The 22377-nt window shown below is 31.0% G+C and overlaps 1 protein-coding gene across 2 annotated transcripts in view; it reads left to right on the top strand.

Annotated features, from left to right (window-relative positions):
- The window catches only part of PCDH10 (protocadherin 10), a 60593-nt gene that overhangs the window by 9865 nt on the left and 28351 nt on the right, over positions 1 to 22377 (top strand). For both annotated transcript variants that reach the window (XM_033215270.1, XM_033215272.1), the window contains exon 4: positions 3930 to 4235. In XM_033215270.1, coding sequence (XP_033071161.1) covers positions 3930 to 4235 — 306 coding nt within the window. The remainder of the gene's footprint in view (positions 1 to 3929; positions 4236 to 22377) is intronic.

Here is a 22377-nt window from a genome sequence, read left to right on the forward strand (position 1 = left end):
TAAAATTAATTTATCATATTTGGGAAAAAAATAAATGTTTTGAATGAAAGCTTGTTGCACAAAAAGAAATGTTCATACAATATTGTATTATGACAGTCACCAAAAAATAGCACAAATTGAATTCTAAAATTTCTGAAATCACAATTTGGTCTCAATGGAAATATCCACTGCCTCTGAGTATACAGGACAAGTTACTTGCCAGTTGAAAACCACGTACTTCAAAATTTGTCTACATATATATTTGCATAACAGGCAGTCTATCACATCAGCTGTCATCCCTTGCAGAACAGATTATTTCTGAAAAATGGAAACAATAAATAACTAGAAAGAGAGATTACAAGTAAAAGGTATATGTTGAAACATTTATTGGATATTACCAAAATTTCAAAACTGAGGTTTGGAATGGTAGGTATTGGAGACTCTGAAAGATGGGAAGACTGAAGACAGGTGAGGGATGTGAAATTATCTAATGAGTACAATTTACATTATTCGGGTGATGGTTACACTAAAAATCCAGACTACACCGCTACATAATAAATTCATATAACAAAATTGTACATGTATCCCTAAAGTCTATTTATTTTTTTTAATTTAATTGAGGTTTGGTCTGTAATTTTCTGTTGTAAAAACCCACAGTTTCCATAGTAAGGGCATTTGAATGAGAAAAAGAAAAATTAATTTAAACTTACCAACTTTTGAAGTGTCAATTTGAGCTATTAAAAAATTGTAAGAGCAGTATTAAAGTTATGTGTTTTAATATATCGCAGCTACTGTAATATCTGGCATCCTTGTGCATCATAAAGTCATTGATCACAACAAAACTTAAATATACCTCTGGTTATTTGGTAATTAAAGTACTATATTTAATGGGACTAATGACAGATGATAAAAGATAAAATGTTAGTTATACAATGTCTTCCGAAGGTGAGGAATTGTAACGGAATAAATTTATGCGGCTCTCAAACTATATAACTACACAGCAAATGAAAAAATCAATTTTCAATTAATTTTTCTGTTACTTATCTGAAGTTTATTGATTTACTATTAATGTTATGTTTTAAATGTTTGTTTCTATGTCTGATTTTTCTTCCTGAGAAATAGGTACACTTATCAATAAAACTGGTGAAACATTTGTGTACAATTTGAGCCACCTTACCTTTCCTTCTAGTTGTATGAAGCTGCATATTATTACTAAAGGACTTCCACTTTAAAAGGATGAATTCATAGACTTATTAAGAACATTATTTACATGTTTATTACCTTGGGAGAGTGATACTGTTCTTTAAACGAAAAACTTTTCTATATCTTCACTTTTTTTTTTTTTTTTTTGCCATGCACATGCTATAGTTTATTTTTAATACCGATTCTCAACTTGTGTGAACTTTACTATGTAATCTGAGGAAATTTTAACAAACTCAAATAATCAAAAGAGGCAGAAGAAAAACATACTTGCCAGATAAGAAAATGGACACATTGGGGTATAAACTACATAAAAGTAATTTCTACCAAAATCAAGCAGTATCCTAATGTATGTTGACATACTAGATTATTAAAGTTATGTGTAGAATTGTCATATTCACAAGTAGAAGAGTAGTTGGGCCTAGGTGCAAAAAAATATGTGAAAGGTTGTATATTGTCTTATCTAGCATATTTAAAATGGTATTTATTCGTCATGGGAAAAATGGTATTATTTCAAATTTATATTGGAATGTGATTATATCAGCTATTCAAATTGAGTATATATTGTTTATTTTAAAAATAAATAATTGCTCATAATAATTTTACTCTTAAAGATGGTTTCTACTATCAAAAAAATCTATGTTCCCCTATCATTCTATTAACAAATAGGCAGCATTTATCATGTCAAAATATAAATCTTCTCTCTGGTTCTGTAGCCTCTACCTAGTTAGTATGTAAACGTGTATCAGGGACATTCTATTTCCCTTTCTCTTTTTCTTTTCACATATCTTCTTCCTAAAACAGGATAAAGGAGTGAGCTTCTGTGGTGTCTAGTGAAACATTTACATGTTTTACATGCTGTTCTCAGTCAGATTCCTTAATCCCAGCTTCAGCTCACGTTTCTGTTCCTCAACAGTTCACTGATCAGTAATTTATTTCCAGACTTATACAGGAAAATTATCAGTGAAATATTATAATCAAAGTCAGACTTAGCATTCTACATAGTTTAATATAAAATTTTTTAAAAGTCATTACACAGTGAGATTAATATATGATAAGAAGCTTTGTGTTACTTTTTTAAATTTATGTAATTAGCTGTTCTTAACTACAAAATACTAGAGTTAAGTATTAGATAATCTAGATAGTATTAGACAAACTAATCTAGAGTGTTCATTATTTTGAAAAATTATTTTTAGACAAACTAGAGTGTTCATAATTTTGAAAAATTATTTTATTTTTGATATGCAGATAACATATACACAAACACACATAAATCAATATATAAGAGAATACTATCAGGAATTAAAAATCCAAAACTTGCTCAAGAGCTCAAATCACTTTTGATATTAATAGAAGTAACAATCAAGTATGTTCATTAAATAAATATTACTTTTTTGATTTAAAAAATGTTTTTCCAGACTGTGTATGGACTCGAGTTTCTTTTCTACAGACTAATAATATACTTTTATTTTTCAAATTTATCCTGTTTTAAAATTTTTTAATTATTTTTTCTTTTTTTTAATATTATTTAAAAAATAAAAGTGGCCTACTAGGCACTGTCATTCCACACCCAGCTCCATGCCAGTGAGCCGGCGAGCTTCTTATCCACTTAAAGTTTGAGAATAGGTTGAGATCGTTTCGGCCTGTTTTAAAATATTTGATAGATATGTTACTATGTTTAGAAAAACATTAAAATGCTATTTTTGTTTATGTGTTTTTCTGTGTAGTGCTATGTATCAGCATTCATATTAAATAGTATTCTGTATTCCTTGAAAATTCTTATGCTTTGCTTAAGAAACTGAATGACCTTTCTTGATCATATATCAGATAATATTTGTAATCTTGTCAATCTAAGGAAGACAATGAAATTTGAACTTGTCCTTTGAAATCTTGGTATTATAGGATTAGTAAGCAAACAACTCTTTGTTGACTAGGACAAGTGTGTTCCAATATAGAGCAAGTAATAAGATATTTGTCAATAGTATCTGCAGTTGATTTACACTGCATTTGGTTACCTTGGTTTCACTAATTACAGTCGTTTGTTCTGGATTTGTCTAAGGTGGTAAATGATAAGTGGTTTTTAGTAATATGGACTACCACAGTGTCATTGAGGAATAACTTTAAGAGGTCATTTCCTAGAAACCTCAGAAAATATGCTTTTGGCTGCTAATGAAATTGTATTTTATTCTTGATTTTTACTGATTTTCCTCTGTGTGTGCCACATTTCTGTTGAATTTCACTTTCTGCTTCATATTCAAATTTCATAATCTAAATATCATTTTTGGTGCTTGGCATATTTCTTATGTTTATTTGTTTTTAAGGAAAAAATTCAGATATCATTGTTAGGGATCATGGATTTTAAAGCTTTTACACCTTGTTGTTTTCCCTATTATACACTTCATGGGAGATTTTTTAAAAGATGTCTACTTCTTTTACTCACCATTTCCCAGTTATTTAAATTATTTAGAGCCAATATTTTTCCCAACACCTTAAGTAGTTTAGAAACATCTATTTCAGAGACCTCTTTGCCAGAAGAGTCTTATCTTTTACATTTGCCGATCATTTTCTCTTTTTAAAGTGATGAACAAAAATGAGACAAAATGATATTTGGTTTCTGTCAGGATAAGCCAGGAAAAATTTGTTAAGACACCTTCACTTGTCACCCTTTATGCTGCCTGTAATCTTACACTGCTAAGTAACTGGTCATGTTGGTGAATACTACATCTGTAGTTTCTTTTTTCTGCTAACAGGTATGGATCTCTTCTCCAATTGCACTGAGGAATGTAAAGCTCTGGGCCACTCAGATCGGTGCTGGATGCCTTCTTTTGTCCCTTCTGATGGACGCCAGGCTGCTGATTATCGCAGCAATCTGCATGTACCCGGCATGGACTCTGTTCCAGACACTGAGGTGTTTGAAACTCCAGAAGCCCAGCCTGGGGCAGAGCGGTCCTTCTCCACCTTTGGCAAAGAGAAGGCCCTTCACAGCACTCTGGAGAGGAAGGAGCTGGACGGACTGCTGTCTAATACGCGAGCGCCTTACAAACCACCATATTTGAGTAAGTATTACACAAAGGGCTCTGTAAAAGTGTTCCCTTTGAGGAGATAACGTTCAACATTCCATTCTTTTTGGTAAAAATGGAGTTCAGGTTTTTTTAAGAAACAAGGATAAAAGTGACAGGATGCTGGCAGCACTTTAGAGCAATATTCTTTCTTTATTTAAAATAATAGATTCCTCTAACACTGAGACATTAATAATTGCACTCAGCTCTTTCAAAATATAGGACTATATTCTCCAAATTTATTATTTTATATAATCATTGTGAAGAACAAAAATGCTTTGGAATTCCATAACGTATTTCCTTTGAGGATCTTGGTAATGAGAAATAGAAATATTTTTCTTTTAATTAATGGATAAATATTACTGACAATTCAATATCTTGGTCAAACTACATAAATAATGTTTGATAAAGATAAAAACTCATGACAACTCAATCAAAAGATGACTTATCTTGTATAGCAGATCCATCCTACATAATGTTTTCTTTCATCTACTACAAAAATAACTGTGGAACTTATAAGCTAGAAACAAAAGATGAGACAGATTGTAGATATATCATTTCTTTTATGATCGAAGAAATTGAAAAGTAAAAGTGTTTTTATAATCCTAAATTAAAAAAACAGAAGAATATTTATTTTAGCCCTTATGATGTATAATGTGAAAAGCAAAGATTGAATGCATTGAGGTTGTGGCTACTAATCTGGACAGAGATAATGCAAATAGACAAGTGTTATATGCTTAAAGGAATGGTCTTTTATTAGATGCATACATTGTGACAACAATAGTCAGGGAGTGTTTTATGAAAGATTGTTTTCAGCTTTTCAAATTACTCAGAACCACAAATACCCCAGCGTGATATACCACTTTAGCACTTCAGAACCAAAAAATCATTTGTTTTGCTTTACTTTTTAAAGTTATACAAAGACAGAACGAATACTTAAAGACAGGAAATATTGAGATGTCTGAGATGTAATTTGGATGCTAATGTCTTAAGTTTAACTCACAAATCCACACATGATGGTGAAATAAAGTGCCTAAAACCAAATTTTAATAAGTGAGGAACATGATGTGGTCTTTGCCTCTGAAATTGAATTCTGGATTCAAAATTATATTTATTATTAAAAGTGAAACTTTTCCAAATTTTAAACAGTGAATTTAACTAATATTTCACTTAAACTAAGAATGTACATTAAAGAAATACATTATTAATAATTTCAAGGCAAAAAGTGAAGGGCATATGATTCAGATTAATAAAAATTTATATTTCTAAATAAATACAATATTTGCTTTTACCATATAATAGCAGGTAAATCTACTTCAAGTATAGTGGGAAAATCAACTTGCCCTCTTTTGCTCTTAGTGCTTTTGGTGAAATTACACTTACATATAGACCGGAATTTTAAACATCTACAAATGTCTTTTCTTTACTGACTAGATTTTTTTTATTAATAAGACTATTGGAAGCAATTTTTATTATTAAAATATTAATGCTGCATATATATTTAATGCAAATTTTTCTATTTCTTAAGAATCTGGTATTTCATTTAGAAATCTCATTCAGGGATTATGAAATTTATTGACATTTATGTGTGTTGCTAAAAATCAAAAGAATGCATCTATTATTTCATCAGGAAATTTTTAATTATTTGCACATTATTCATATATATATTCAACACACACACATATATATATATATATATATATATATATAATATATATATATATATGTTGGAATGAATTAGTTTTTACTAGTAGTTTTTTTTTTTTTTCCTCCCTAATCTGTTTTAGCCAGTTCACACTGCTCAAAATTTAGGGTTTGGATTGACGTGTGACCCGGGGTGGAAAATTTGCAGAAGAATAGCTATTTTGTTGTTTTCACTTCTACTCTTCTTAGTTCTTCATACATCTTTAATCATGTCTAGACTTTTTTTTTATTTAACTTTTAGTATTTAATGTCATCTTAGAGTCATCCAATTATATTTAAAATTACACATGGCTCTGACTTAATAATCATAAAAAATTTATGGTTAGTCTGATAATATAAACTCTAAAACAAGACTACTCCTGACCATTTTGCCCCCCAAATTCATATGGTGATAGTTATTGATACTTGTGTTCTTTTTCATTCAGAATAGAAATAGTGTCATCTTTTAAGTCTAAAAGCAAGTCCCTTACATAATTTTAAAAAAAGCTAAAAATTGGCACTAATTACTTGCTTTTAATCAGAATATTTTAATAATTATTAAAGTTATAGGTTTTTTTGCTAAATATGCAGTTTCATAATGAATATAATGTACATTTTAATGTTAGGAAAAATAGCAGTGTATTTAGTTATGTTTGTGTAAAGCTCTGAAAAGCCTAATGAAACTGTCACTGTCAATTCTACAGTAATGACAAGGAAATGACGATATGCTTAAAATTACAAAAGAGATCATTGTCAATACAAATAACTTTTGATTTCTGTACCTCCGATTGCTAAAGTTAAAACTAAAAACTGCAAGAAAACAACTTTTACACAAAAATAGGTGGATGCAAACATTAAATAATGTACTTCATGTTCTTAAAAATATGCTTACAGTTATGTTTCTTTTTATTTTAATGTATTAACAAAAGACCCATGAAGAGCATAAATTATGTATTTAATAAAAGGAGACTTTTAAAAATCAGGAATAATTTTGAACACATCTTTCAATACTTGCTACGTTATTCATGAGCACTTTCTGAGCTTGTTTTCTCTTATTTTTGTTATGATGTTATAGTTTGCTAAGTTGATGTGGAGCAAAGGGATACACTCAAAGACTGCGTAAATAAATTTAAACATGTAGAACATGGCCATATATTCAGAAATGCCATATTTACATTTACCTTAAAATGTTAATAAATTTCAGTTTTACTTTACCTTTAATTTTCTTTTCTTTTTCTTTTTTTTTTTGAGATGGAGTCTCGCTCTGTCCCCCAGGCTGGAGTGCAGTGGCCCGGATCTCGGCTCACTGCAAGCTCCGCCTCCCGGGTTTATGCCATTCTCCTGCCTCAGCCTCCCGAGTAGCTGGGACTACAGGCGCCGGCCACCTCGCCTGGCTAGATTTTGTATTTTTTTTTTAGTAGAGACGGGGTTTCACCATGTTAGCCAGGCCCGTCTCGGCCTCCCAAAGTGCTGGGATTACAGGCTTGAGCCACCGCGCCCGGCCTTTAATTTTCATCAGCGTTATTAAAAACACTAAAATACCACTTTCATTTTTAATTAAAATTAATAATTACCTGCAGCACTTTAAATAATCATGTTAAAATGAAAGAAAATATTTTCTGGAGTTTTAAAATAACATTGCATTTTTATCATGAAAATTTTAAGGATTTGTTTAGAATCATAGACATCTTACTTAAAATAATTCATTCTTTAAAATGACACAATAAGTTATGTTTAAAACCATCTGGATAATCTCCATAAATAAAAATATAAAATGAATATAAAGTCAATAATATAATTGGCAAAAGTTATATTATTAGTATAATTTCAGAAAACCTTACTAGTTAAAACACTTTAATATTTTTTATAGTCATTCCTGCTTATGATTTTGGCTTTATACTTTGAACACCATCTCTTAAGATTTTTGTCAGTAAATGAACATGAAATTCAGTTCCTATCAGCCTGAACTATACAGTAATAAAGGCATAAGTATTTGTTATTTGGATACTTGTTGATTCTTGCCAATAAACATAATTAATTCCTAAAAATTGAAGACAATCATAAGATACTCAATACAATTACATCAAAATATACTCATGAAAATATTTAAGTGTCATACAAGGATAAATTGGACTGAATGAAATGAAAAAAAAACTGCATCATAATGACTACATTTCTGAATCGATGGAGCTTTCTAGAGTCTAAAGGGAACCATTTATTTTCATGGCCCATCCTGCCTTCATATTATACAACATTTGGACTAGTCCAAGTATACTAAAAGTCATTCTGGTTGTCTCCTGACCTAATTTTATTTTTGCCAACTTGTTAACCTTCTTGAAATTTCAACTTGACGCACCCATATCATGATTGAAAAAATAAATTTCTAAAACAGTTAATTTAAAATACTGCTAAAGCTTTATCTAGACCTTTTATCGATAAACTTTAAATGGGGGAAAATTTTAGGTATCTATATTATGTCTATGTGCACTTCAAGTTTTTAGTTGATTGAAATTGTAGAACATGTTTTGTTTAGTAACATTTCTTCCAATCCCTTCATTATCTCAGCCTGCCTTCTGTGAGTTTTCATAATTTGTTGAACTCAGTATTGCAGTAAGAGCATACACAGAATTCAAAATAAAATGATTTTTCTTATTGATACACATTACCCTCATACTTATGTACCTCTGTATAGTGTTTTCTCTAGGATTTGTATTTTCCTCTAATGTCATAAATATGGTGTCACTATCCAATGTTAAAGTCCAAAAATAAATATTTTTATAGAAGGCCTTGCTTTCATATAGGCCCATACACCGCTAAATGAGCGGACCTCTCTTGCAGGATTTTTTTTCTTTTTCACTTGATGTGTTAATTTCTGATTAGTTTTCCTCCATGTTGGGCTACTATGTGTACTCTGAGGGTGGGCTTTTTTTGTTGTTCTTTTACTTTTTTATATACATACAGATTGGTCAACCTAATTTTCTCACTTTTTCAGTTTCTTTGGGACAGTTTTATGGTCTTAGAAATATACTAGTCATTCTATTTTATCATTAAACCTCTTTATCCAGGAATTATGAATAAATCTGTCATTATCAAAAAGTTTACTCACTTCAACTCCAGGAATAGGAAACAAATGATAACTTGGCATCAGAAAAAAATAATAATAACCCTGTTCATTTTCTCTATCTGAATTTTATTATATTTTATGCTATTTTAAAATATTATTTATTTTATTGTATTTGGTGAATTTTTTATATTCTACTTCTCTGAAAAATGGTCATCTATTCATAATTCGTGTCATTCCTCTAGTTAACTAACTGATGCAGCAGTTGATGGGAACTTCTCTGTAACACTAGATACATGAGATATTGTAATATTTTGTTTCTTTTTCTTTAATTGTTGTATAGTGGTCTATCTCAGCTAGTACAATTTAAAGTGAAAGCTATAAAAATCCTTCTGAGGTGCAGATATGAAACACAGCAGTTGTTTTATATATAAATATCTGGTCATTTCTGTAAGCAATTTTATTTTTTTTTACTTAGACATCAGTACTTCTCTGTGACTTATTTCAGGTCATTTAAAATTTGTGCCTGTGGGTAATTTGGAACTAGTTAGCATGCAAGAAGTTTCTGTTCCCCCAGTTAAAGAACAATTTCATAGTTTCTTTTATCAGTATAGTTATCTTTATAGTTATCTGCAATATTTAAAAGTGCCATTTTAATGACTTCCGATTGAATTGACTTTATTTTGATAATTTGACCTGTGGTTCACCCCAGACTTTATATTCTAAGTATTCAAAACTTACACAATAATAAGTACTATGTTTTGCAACTGCTTTCTCACCATTTACTAACTTTGCTAAAATCTGCTCCAGCTCTACTACAATTTTTCTTCCCAATACAATTACTCTCTTGGCATATTTTGACTCATTATCCAGCTATGCATATTATAAATGCTAAATAATTATGTGATGAAAAATGAATTAATGGGCATTTTTAAAGTATGCAAAATTTCATTAATGTTGTCATTATTTATTCATTCATTTATGCACACACGCAGTTGTTGATACCTCCAAGCAAACTTTATTCTTTTCTTCCAATTTTTAAAAAATATTTTAAATTAGTTATATTCTTTTTTAGCTACACCTACAGATTTTTACATGGGGAAGTAGAATTTAAACTAATTCAAGCTATTGAAATGCACCCAACTAGTGTGTTTGTATAAAATATCATGGACTATTTCAGGACTTTGAGATTTTATACTTCTTTTGATTTGTTCTAAGAACTTATTTCATATCCTAAGGCAGAGTTAAATTGTTTCATATTTCTTAACACTCTTAGAATTTTAATTACTACCCATTCTTCCCCATCTGCAATACCATCTTTCTGTTATTTACTAGTAACTTAATATGTTAGCTCTCATGTTTCATCTTTTTATAAAGCTAAGATGTTTATATTTTCCTCTAGTTTAGTCACTTTTTAAAATTTAATTCCCATGTAGGATTTATTTATTTGCATTTTAAAATTATGTTTTTGAGTTCACAAATAAATGGTTAAGTAAAATATTGTCATTTAAGGGCATATAGAGAAAACATAATCGATAAAAGTTAATTATACTTTTATTCAATATTTTATAGCTCTTTAGTATGACTCTTCAACTGCTTTTCAAAGCATATTGAAAAGCATGCATATTTAGGACTTCTTATAATTAATATTTACCATATTAATATTATTTATATACCTCACTTTATATTACAGATCATTTTCATCCTCTTTCTTATTTTGTACATTGATGTAAAACTGTGTAAGCATTTGTCTATCATATGAGCTTAACAAAGTAAGATTATCAATTAAAATATAAATAGAATTATTCAATGAAAAGAAATACCCACTTGGGAATTTTTTCCTGCCTCATCATACTGAAGGTTTATGAGTCAAAATTTAAATATGTTAAGCTATAAAGATATTGTAAATAAGTCTGGAATCTACAAATTCAATTGCCTATAAATATCATTAAACATTATTCAATACTCAATGTGCCAGACATTTTTTGGGTGAGTCATCGTCATCTTCAATCCTTTTAATAGAAATTAGATAGTATCATTTAGATAATATAGATTGGAAACTATTTCGAACTCTGAGATTCACTATTCAAGATTAAATAACATTACTGAATTAAGATTAAACTCAGCATAATGTGAGTCATTTTAATGTTTCCTGGAGTATAACAAAATATTTTAGGTTTGTATTGAGTTTCAATAACACTTCCTAGTCACTGTAAATTACCTTGACCTACTTCAATTTAGGTGAGGAGAGTGTAGGAAATTCAAAAACCTTGTCTCCCAAAACGTAATTACATACCAAAAACATAGATTAAAAACAAATTGTAAGCTAGGAATTTTGCAGATAAAAATCAGGATTTTATTTATGATTCTATAATTCATACTTTATATGGCATAATGTATATACATTATGTATGGTAATAGCAAGACACTTACCCATACCCTTTGTCTTAGAGATACAATTCTTTTGACTGTATGGATTGAAGAGACAATATTTGAAATTAACTTTGATAAAGTGTCTGTATATATATACAATACAGTGTTAGTTTGAATTATCAAAGATAACTTCAAGTCATTCAACAAGGGATTATAAATACATTTTATATGTTCTGGTTTCATGATTCAGTCATATGGATACACTCACATACATTTAAATCCCATATAGAATCATTACATTTTTAATCAGTTTAATTTTTAATTCTATCTATGGAACAAACTTTGATTATGTGCAACATAGGAGATAGGAGTCAATGTATTTAACTAATGGCTACTTTATTATCAGAAGCTGTTAACATGACAGTATGGTGCTTGTTGAGAAACAGATACAAGATTCAATTCATTTTAGCATTTTAGTATATCCTTTTTTTTTTTTTTTTTTTAAGATGAAGTCTCGCTCTGTCACTCAGGCTGGAGTGCAGTGGTGCGATCTCGGCTCACCGCAACCTCCACCTCCCAGGTTCAAGGTATCTTCCTGCATCAGCCCCCTGAGTAGCTGGGAACTACAGGCACACACCATCACACCCGGCTAATTTTTTGTATTTTTAGTAGAGACGGGGTGTCATCCTGTTAGCCCAGATGGTCTCTATCTCCTGGCCTGGGCCTCCCAAAGTGCTGGGATTACAGGCACGAACCACCCCGCCCGGGTAGTCTATTTTTTTTTTAAGGTACTGATTGTTAAGTTTACAGTGCTTAAGTATGGCAAAACAAACTATGACACTGTAGATGAAACAGGTTTCTGGTACTAGTGTTTACGTATTATGAGAAAGGCAGTATTTTTAACTGCTAGTTAAAATGTTGTAGTCAGTAGGAGGTTTTCCCCACCTTAAGATTGGCCTGAATCTTACACTAGATTCCAATATTACCTGTCTTTGATATTCATCATATATTTTACACAAACTAGAAAATTACCTTTAGTTTATCACCAAGTGTTTTAAGGCTCATCTTAAAATGAGCCTGACATGTCAGTCACTGTATTTGGGCTGAAAATTGCCACTTTATTCCATAAAAAGGTATTTTAAAATGTCTTCATCAAATTTTTCGACTAAATTTCTTTTAACAAGACATAAACATAGAAGTAACACTTAACTAAAATCAACATTAAATATATATTTTCTGGATTAAATTCTGAATCACCTTGGATACAGAAATAGTCAAGATAGAGGAGCTCTCCTCTTCTAATAAAAGATATGGGTTTGTTTCTTAAAGTGTAAAACATAGTAGAAAGTTCTGAGTCAACAATGGCAACAGTAGACAAAATAGATATAATAAATTTGTCATGATGATATACACCTGATGGTGTATGTAAGCTTAAATGTTTCACAGGTAGATTTAATCCGAATGGTAGGAATAAGTCTATAGATATGAGAGTTAATGTTACAGCTTGGCAGTTGCCAGACATTGTATGCTTACAAAATGTATAGGAAACTGGAGGCTGACCTGAAAAATTAGGATAAAATTCTTGTGTATTATTTTCACCATTAATAAGCCTAGTTATGATTCCAGAATTAACTGTCCTGTTAGTCACTGGTAGTACAGATTTTAGGTCTATTTTCTTTAGAAATGCACATCAGATGATTACATTAGAGGTCATGAAATAGCTTTATCCTGATTCTTTACTTACCTCAATCTTTTTTAAAAAAACAATGGTAACAAAGGACAATATTATACAGAATCTAAAGAGTTCTCAGAAGCAATATTTTTAAATATTTTTAAAATGATGAATAATTTCAAGCATACAATGGTAGAGAGAATAGTGTACTAAATCTTTCATGTTTTCCATCACTCAGCTTAAAGAATCAACTTTGACCAAACTTGTTTCATTCAAACACTGATAAAACTGCTCCTTCAGTCAGATGCTTCAAAGCAAATCCAGAAGGATTCTACCATTTAATCCACTAATGTTTACACTTTGCTTGTAAAAGATAAAGTTTTTAACATAATCACAAGAGCAATATTTCTTCTTAAAAATAAGTTTATTTTACTATCATTGGTTATCTACTTATTATTTAAATTTCCATAATTTTCTCACGTGTATTAATATTACTTATATTTCCAATTGATTTGATTCATGACTGAAATCAACTTTACAGGTAGCAGTTTTTTTATTTAAAAAATTTTTAATCAAGGTATAATATGCATACAGAAAAGTACAAAAATCATAAATGTATAAAATGTATAAAAATCAAAATGAGTTCACCTATATAGTTACCAAAACATTGTCACATAATATATCCGTAGCCAAAATATTACTACTATAGTATGTCAAGAAATCCATTCTTTTGCCCACTTAGAGTTACTACCACCCAAAGCATTACTACTATCCTAGTCTCTAACTAAAAATTAGTTTTTCTGGGGTTTAAACTTTATATAATTGGAGAAATAATGGAGTATGTTTGAGTTCCACTCAAATTTAATAGCCGTGATTTCCTTGATAATATAGGGAAAAAACATCTGCAGAGCCTAATATATACCAGTGTGTGAGCAAAGAAGACAATTTAGTTAGTATTAATTATCCAAAGTCACATTGCCTCCTACCCTTAAACCTAGAAGTGATACATGCTTTCTTCATCATTTTGGAAGACATAGTGTTCTCCTTGGATAGAATTTCTCTATCTTTTGAGTTCTCTTTATGGCTAGTCTATCAGAATTGCTTTATACTTGTCTTCATATCTTATTGACTGAAACGTAATCCTTTGTTAACTTAATGGCTTTTATAGCAACAAGTATTTAAATATATTAACTTGAATACCATCTAATAGCAAAAGAGTAGAAAAATTGAGATGTTTGTATTTCATTTTTCTTTGAACACAGATTAGAAGATTGTGACAAATTGTGGACTAGAATGCTTAAAGTAAATTTTAAATAGAGTAAAGAGATTAACATTTTGGTAAATGGCGTATCTGAAGAGAGTTTAAATGGCTCAAGGAATTGTGAATTGAGAGGAAAAGTAAAGAGATGACATAATAAATGTTAAGTATTTAAACAAATGCTACACAGATAAGATGGTAATCAGTTAATCTGTCTTTATGGAGAGCAGAAAAGGGGAAATGGATCTATATAGCTCCTGTGAGATTTAAATTACACATTACAGGAAATATCCTAACCTTGACATTGGTTCTTGCTCCTGAGGGATATGGAAACATTTTACCTAGAAAGCTTTGTAAACTACATACGTATGCATATGCCATCTGTGATTTGGTGAAATATCACGTTCTAGCCCTGCATTGTGTTTTCCCACAAAATGCCTTTCCTCGTCTGCATCTGGCAAAGGGGGGAAAGGTTCAATTTACTTGAATATGAAGAAGAGACAATTGAAAAAACATTGGTTTCATTTCCCTCCCTTCCTGTTTCTCTGGGAATGACTGTATTTTTCTTTCTTTGGAATTTTTTAGAGGAAAAAAATTTAGTTTCCTAAAGTCTTTTTTTTTTTTTTTCTCATCTCACATGTTGAATTGCAATGGAGAATGAAATGTCCAGGAACAAAAATTAAGATATTGTAGTTTTAGAAAGAGATTTAAGGAGATGCATAGAGTATAAATGTTGAGTATGAAAATGTCAAATATGTACATATGTAATAAATACCATAGATTGTGTATATTAAAAAGTATGCATCATAACTCGCAGGCTTAAAACTTCATATTGTATGTAATAATAGTTTACACATTAAGCTATTATTGTACAACAAAGTCAGTGACTCTAGATGAAAAATATCTTAACCTTGTCTAATATGGAGTCTTCTCTTTACTACATTGGCTTATTTCTCTTATAATGAGAATTTTCACTTTTGGTGTCACATCATCCTCTATTGACGTTTAAGGCAATCTATGGTGGCAGTTAGTATAGAATGGCTGACAATTAAATAAAAATGAAACACCCCTTATTAATCATTCAAAGTCATAATTGCCTGCTACCCTTAAACCTAGAAGGAATACATGCTTTCTTCATCACTTTGGAAGATATAGCAAGCAGGTCTTATATGCCATATACAATTATTCTATCTGGAGTTGACGTTTGGAAATTAAATTATAATATAGCCTAACTTGGTAATGTGGAAGCATGAATTAGTCATACACTTCAGAAAAATAAAAGGAAAGAGAAAATAATCAAATAGAAAACTTATGTTGGCTAAATATTAATACTAAATGTAGTAATAACAGAAGTAACTACCTACTGAGTGTCCATTTTATAGGCATGAGTAAATGAAATAAGACAAAATACAGATATCACTTTTGTACATTGTTACAAGGTGACAGTTCTCTTCTGTCAAGGATCACAGTAAGTCATGTGAAATAGGCTATAGTAAATAATTTTAGAATCATTTTATAAATATTTTATATTACTATATAAATACACTTAATTTTATATAGGCAAAATGACTGGTATTAGACAATGCAGAAATGTCTTTTTTGATGGATTGGAGTGAATTCTAACTTCTTAGAGCTTGAATTAAGCTAATGATTGAGGAAATCTATTATTTTATGGAGTGGTGTGAAGATAATTATTTCTCAAGTTATGACAACATAATATTAATACCTATTGAAATTATTATAAAACTTAAACATTCAGGCTTATATTAGAATTATTTTTAGCAAATACTTAACATTGAATAATTTAATATTTGCCTCTCACAGTTAAAATTGAGATTGAAATCTAGTAACATATTCCTTGATAATGTAAATCACTCTTTGTAGTAATTTTTATAGAAATTGTTTTCATAATGCTTATAAAAAGTGTGCTTATATATCCAAAATAGAGAAAGATTACCTTTTTTTTTTTCAAGGAAACATCTAAAGTAGTTACAAAGGCACATTGTATTGTTTTGAAGTTAATTTTAAGTCTGTGTTCTTTTTTCTAATGTTTTAAGTTTCTTCTCCTTTAACTTATTTTCCTCTCTAATTTCAAAAGGATATCAATTGGCCCTATTATTTTTAGTGGTATTATTTATTGTAAAGAAGCACCATAACAATTTAAAACTGTAAATAAACACTTTTTAGCCAGCTGCTTTAAGCAAATCTTCCCAAGCTACTGACAAGAACAGTGTGACCCACATTCAAGAAAACTCATTGGCCGGGCGCGGTGGCTCAAGCCTGTAATCCCAGCACTTTGGGAGGCCGAGACGGGCGGATCACGAGGTCAGGAGATCGAGACCATCCTGGCTAACACGGTGAAACCCCGTCTCTACTAAAAAAATACAAAAAACTAGCCGGGCGAGGTGGCGGGCGCCTGTAGTCCCAGCTACTCGGGAGGCTGAGGCAGGAGAATGGCGTAAACCCGGGAGGCGGAGCTTGCAGTGAGCTGAGATCCGGCCACTGCACTCCAGCCCGGGCGACAGAGCGAGACTCCGTCTCAAAAAAAAAAAAAAAAAAAAGAAAACTCATTGTTGGGCACAACTGTATTCCAAGCACAGTGGTCTTCAGTTTTGTTTGGCCTGGAACTAGATTATATAAATATTCTCGTGGCCTGGAGTATAGGAAAATGCTTATGTTTCATGAACTCATCACAGGCTGATATATGGAAATAAGATTAATATCTTAATTTAAAATACCAATATAATAGTCAAACAAACTGAAATACTCTTAAGAGATCTCCACAGGAAAAATAAAAATAAATACTATCAGAACTCTGATTGATGATGTAAAGGGAGTTAGATCAACTTAATTGCTATTGACTACCAATAGCCCAATGCATCCTCGCTTGATGTTAAGTGATCTGTACCTACTGCACAAATAAAAATATTCCAATCAGGTTTTCTCAGTGTGATATGCTCTGGGTCATCCTAGAAACATTGAAAAATGAAAAACATGAAAAAATGCAAAAGTATTTTGAATTATTGTATCCCCCTTCCCTTCCCTAAACCTCATGCAAATCAGCAGTCTTCCTTTGAGATTTTTAGCAATGAATAAACCAACTTTGGGCATATTGGATTACTCCTGAAACATTTTCAGCTTTAAAATGTGCCTGAAGTACAACCTGCTCACCTGGTTGGATGTGGTATACTAATTAAATACATACTTGAAACATACCCTGTTCTTACTGATTTCAGAACAGTTTTTCCATAAGCATCACAAATTTTACCATTTTTATAGCTTGGAACTTTTAATTTTAGAAGATATCATTTTTTTATTTTGCTTTCCAAGTATGCTTTTAATTCCTTTGAACTTATAGCATACTATGGAATTAGGAGTGACCTTGTACATGTTCTCACATCAGAGAAGTAATGTGGTGAAGAGCACCAGTTATGGGGTCAGTCAGCCAGGTTTCAACTACTGAGCCAGCCAGCTACTGTGTGTGGGACCTCTCTAATTTCTTTAACCTTCCTATAATTCCTTTTCTGCATCTGTGACATAGTTCCTCCAAAGCTCATTGTGGAAATTAAATTATTTAACATGTTTAAAGCAGTGAGTGCCTGCCCAAAAGAAGTACTCATTAAGTGTTCAAGGCAACCATATATTCAGTTAAAATTGGAACAATGACATCAGTCTGAGTATGGACAAAATTACAATTCTGGGATTAAATAGAACTAATTATGCTCTCTTTTACTCCCAGAGGAAAATCAGACTCCAAATATTCTTTTCACAATATATCACTATTTTACATCTGCAGTATATATATTCTTTCACATAATACATATTTTAAAAGTATAGTCTCCCTATTTTCCTGTTCCATCCAAGAAACCAATGGAACAGATATTATAGAACCAAATACATAATGCTCAGCAAAGGTTAAGCTTTATTTGTTTCATGTGTTAATCACAAAGCATGATTATAACTTTTACAATTTCATATTCTCATTATTTAACTTAACGTGTGTACTTACAATGAGTAAAGATACTTGGTTATGTACAACAGTGAAAATCATCTGAAGAATACAAGCAACAGATTTTTATTTCAGTATAGGAAGTAGCATATTATATTTGATAATTGTAGAAAAAGGATTTCTATTTGCTCAGGCAAAAAGAAATTAAAATGATGAAAATCAATGTCCATATAGAATTTGACTCATCTATGTTTAGAGAATTGCATTGGCACATTGGTGCAAATTCTAGCCTTATACAAGATATTGTTATCCTATTGTGTCCTGATAGCCCTGTGTAAAAGACATAGATGCCCTAAAATGCTCAAAGTAAATAAAAGTCATCTGTTAGTATGGAAAACCATGTCTTTCTGTAACATATACCAAATATATATATATATATATATATATATATATATATATATATCACAGATCAGTATTTGAATACATAAAAGCCTAGAGATACTTTTGCCTCCTTTGTTCTTCACCAAAATATTATTATCTGGTAAACCTCATTCTCTCAATCAGCTTTCTATTTATATTTTTGTATCTTTGTCTTTCAATGTGACACAAAACTAACAAATAGTGTCACAAACCCCTTTGAAAAAACACCTAAGAAACCACCCAAACTTTAGTTTCAGCTTGTAGTTTATTCATTGGGCTCTCTGTGTAATTCTCATTTTTTTTATTCTATGTGTTTCTGTCTTCCAACTTCTACATCAGTTTTGCATATATATCACTATTTTACCCAAATAACAAGAGACCTAACAACTAAGTTTTAGTGCCCAATTTCATTTCAGAATCATTCTCACTTATGTTTATTTCTCATATGAAAAGAAAAAATTTCTCATTTTTTATACAGTGATAAAGCTTTTGCATTTAATATTGCTGTTTCCAGCTGTGGAAGAAATTAAATATTAAATAAATGTAATTGTTTTTTAATCTAATATGCTTGTGAATATAATTACTATAGTCACCTGCAATTAAGCATTTTCCTCTTATCAAAATGCACTAGTTTTCAACGAGTCTATGTTAAGTTTATCATCTCATCGACGGAGGAACATGATATTTAATTTATTAGAATAAAATATCTTTGGTTATCTTTGGAAAAGACTCCTTACAGTGTAATCAAGGAAGAATGTGTAGAACTCACTTTGGGGCCACTATTCAAGCACTATCTGTGTGATTTTTAATGGATAGAGACCAAGGGCATTCTAGCAGCAGGAAAGTGCATGCACCAAAATGCCGAATTAGAGAGCAAATAATAAATATGGAGAAGTAAATCTTCTAATTTATCCAATCTATCAGATATATCCAGAGGTATAGTGAAGGTTAACATTTAAAAGTTGCTTTGGATAGACCAAGACACGTTTTGAGTAATAATACCAATAGTAATAGTAGCTAACAGTCATTGAGATGGCACAAAAAGCCAGTGTCCTTTCTTTTTTTTTTTTTTTTCCGTTCTTGTTGCCCAGGGTAGAGTGCAATGGGGTGCTCTTCGCTCACCGCAACCTCTGCCTCCCGGGTTCAAGTGATTCTCCTGCCTCAGCCTACCAAGTAGCTGGGATTACAGGCATGTGCAACCACAACTGGCTGATTTTGTATTTTTAATAGAGCTGAGGCTTCTCCATGTTGGTCAGACTGGTCTCGAACTCCCGACCTCAGGTGATCAGCCTGCCTTGGCCTCCCAAAGTGCTGGGATTACAGTTATGAGCCACCCTGCCTGGCCTTTTTTTTTTTTTTAATTAAAAATTTTAGAAGCAAAAAATAGATATGAGGAAAGATGATAACTGAAAATATTGTTAAATTGAAATGTAGCAGGGGTTATTTTTGCATAGGAGAGATTTAATCAAATGTATGTTACTTTTAATCACTTAAAGTATGTTATTTGAAATGTTATAATTCAAATTATTCATGTGTCTTTACTAATTCTGTGAGTTGCAGACCAGATCTTCCTAGGGTTTACTTCCTAGGGTAAGAGACATCATAGAGAGACATGAATGTCTCTCTATGAAAGAAGAAATCTAGAAGCAATTATTTATTTTAAAATGTTTCAGTCTCACAGTTATAAAATGAATTCAGTATTAGTCTGTGATCATTATATGCCTTATTTTTTCTTCATTAAATGTTATGGAAAAAAATTCCTGTATTCTTCTATAGGTTCCTAGGTTTTATTGCTGTGGGAAATACCCGAGGCTTGAGACAGTGGCATGGAATCCCTTCTTTGAGCATCTCATTTCATCACTTTTTTCCTTTCACAGTGATCCTTAGAATTGAGTTGTCCACAAAGTATTCAGGCAGTCTTTGTGAGTGCAGTGTTTTGTTACATTTTGAGGATTTAGAGTAATGGAATGCAAACTACTTCCAGATATGGAAAGTATTAACCCTGAGTTCTCCCACTGTGCTCTCTGAGAAAGCAGGCATTTACTTTGTATTCCTCAAATCCAGTCCTTTCTGACTAGCTTACCAAAAGCAATGAGGACTCCTCTCCTTTACTATCCAGCTACTAATATTAACTAATTAGACTATTTCTCCAAAACATTTGACTCATGTTCTCTTAACACATCTTTGAGGCTTTCTGTTGGAGCCGCAGTAACGTCCATACTTATTCTAGTTTTTAAAGATTTTATACTTAAGCTCTGCCTACATTTCTGTTTCACATCATTTAATGATTGGTCAGTTTCTTCATGGATACTTTTTCTCAAGCCCTTGTGTGTTTAGACATTCTGTTCTTCTGGCATCCTCTCTTATCTGAAAACCCGCTTTTCTGTCCACTCATCTACATGACCGTCTCTTACTCATCAATCAATATTCAATTTATTTTACTTTTAATGAGAAGACTTCTCAGACACTGAGATACAGACACTCTAACTGTAACTTCTTATAGACTCTTATAAGCAATTGCTATCTTTAGAATAGTTTGTGAAACAATTGTTGGTCCATTGGACTGTAAGTTCTTTTAGAGCTGAATCATGTGCTCCATGTAAAGGTTCCATGTTCCATAACTGTGTCTGGGATAAAGTAGACACCCAGAAATGCTTATAGACTACAGCAATGAATCAATAAATGAAATATTCTGAATGGAAATGAGGTGCAATTCTTTTTTCTTCAAGGTACTTGGTGTAGAACTCTACCCTGACTTAGATAAATAATAAAATTACAGTAGTCTCTGAATAACATGTAAAAAAGCAAACTAAAGCAACAAAAAATCTTAACCATTTCCAGTCCTAAATAATCTCCACTTATTTTATCTTCTTTCAGATTTTCTTAATTTTCTGTTTTTATTCTGGCCTTATCTATACTAGTCCTTTTATTCTCTCTTCTGACATATCACTTTCTCTTTCACAAGTCCTTTAAGTTCATGTTTCACCATCACTCCCGGCTAATTTCACTAAGCTATTACCTTTTCAATTGTCTGCCACGTATCATTTGCAAACATATACATAAACAGTAAGTAAATATAAAGTTATCTTAAATATAAACATAATGGGTGAGCCATTGTGGATATGTATAATATTTATGAACAGGAGGTTGTTGATAGTACTGGATACCTATGGCTGGAGGCGATTCATCTGACTTTTCCTTCAGGTTTCTGAAGTTTTTATGTAACAGTTTGTATGTATATGACATTCTTACTTATCATCATTATTGCATAAGTTATATCTGTTTTATGGCATTGTAGTAATGAATGGGTACATCAGATGCTGTTTTTTAAATAACATGTTGAAGAATTGTACTTTCTTTATGAGAACATTATTATGAGATATATAGGTAGTTTTGTACACTTCTGATAGTTTAATAATAATGCATATATATAAGTATACATTTTCAAAACTGTTTGACTAGAATTTTTTACTGGCCCCAACAAAGATTGATTAATTAAAAGTTGAACTTTTATTTAAATTTATTGTAATACTTTGCATAGATAGTAAATATATAATGCAACATTTTTACTTTGCTATGTAATTAAATGTTTATAATAATTTACATGATCTCTAATTGAACACCAAGTTTAAAGTTTCCAAAAGTAACATAATGATTTAAGGATCTAAATCTTGGCATCTAACTAGAATGTAATTAAATGAATTTTAGCCTTTAATAAGCATG

The sequence above is a fragment of the Trachypithecus francoisi genome, unplaced genomic scaffold, assembly GCF_009764315.1.
Source record: "Trachypithecus francoisi isolate TF-2019V2 unplaced genomic scaffold, Tfra_2.0 Lachesis_group1, whole genome shotgun sequence".
Classification (NCBI taxonomy): Eukaryota; Metazoa; Chordata; class Mammalia; order Primates; family Cercopithecidae; genus Trachypithecus; species Trachypithecus francoisi.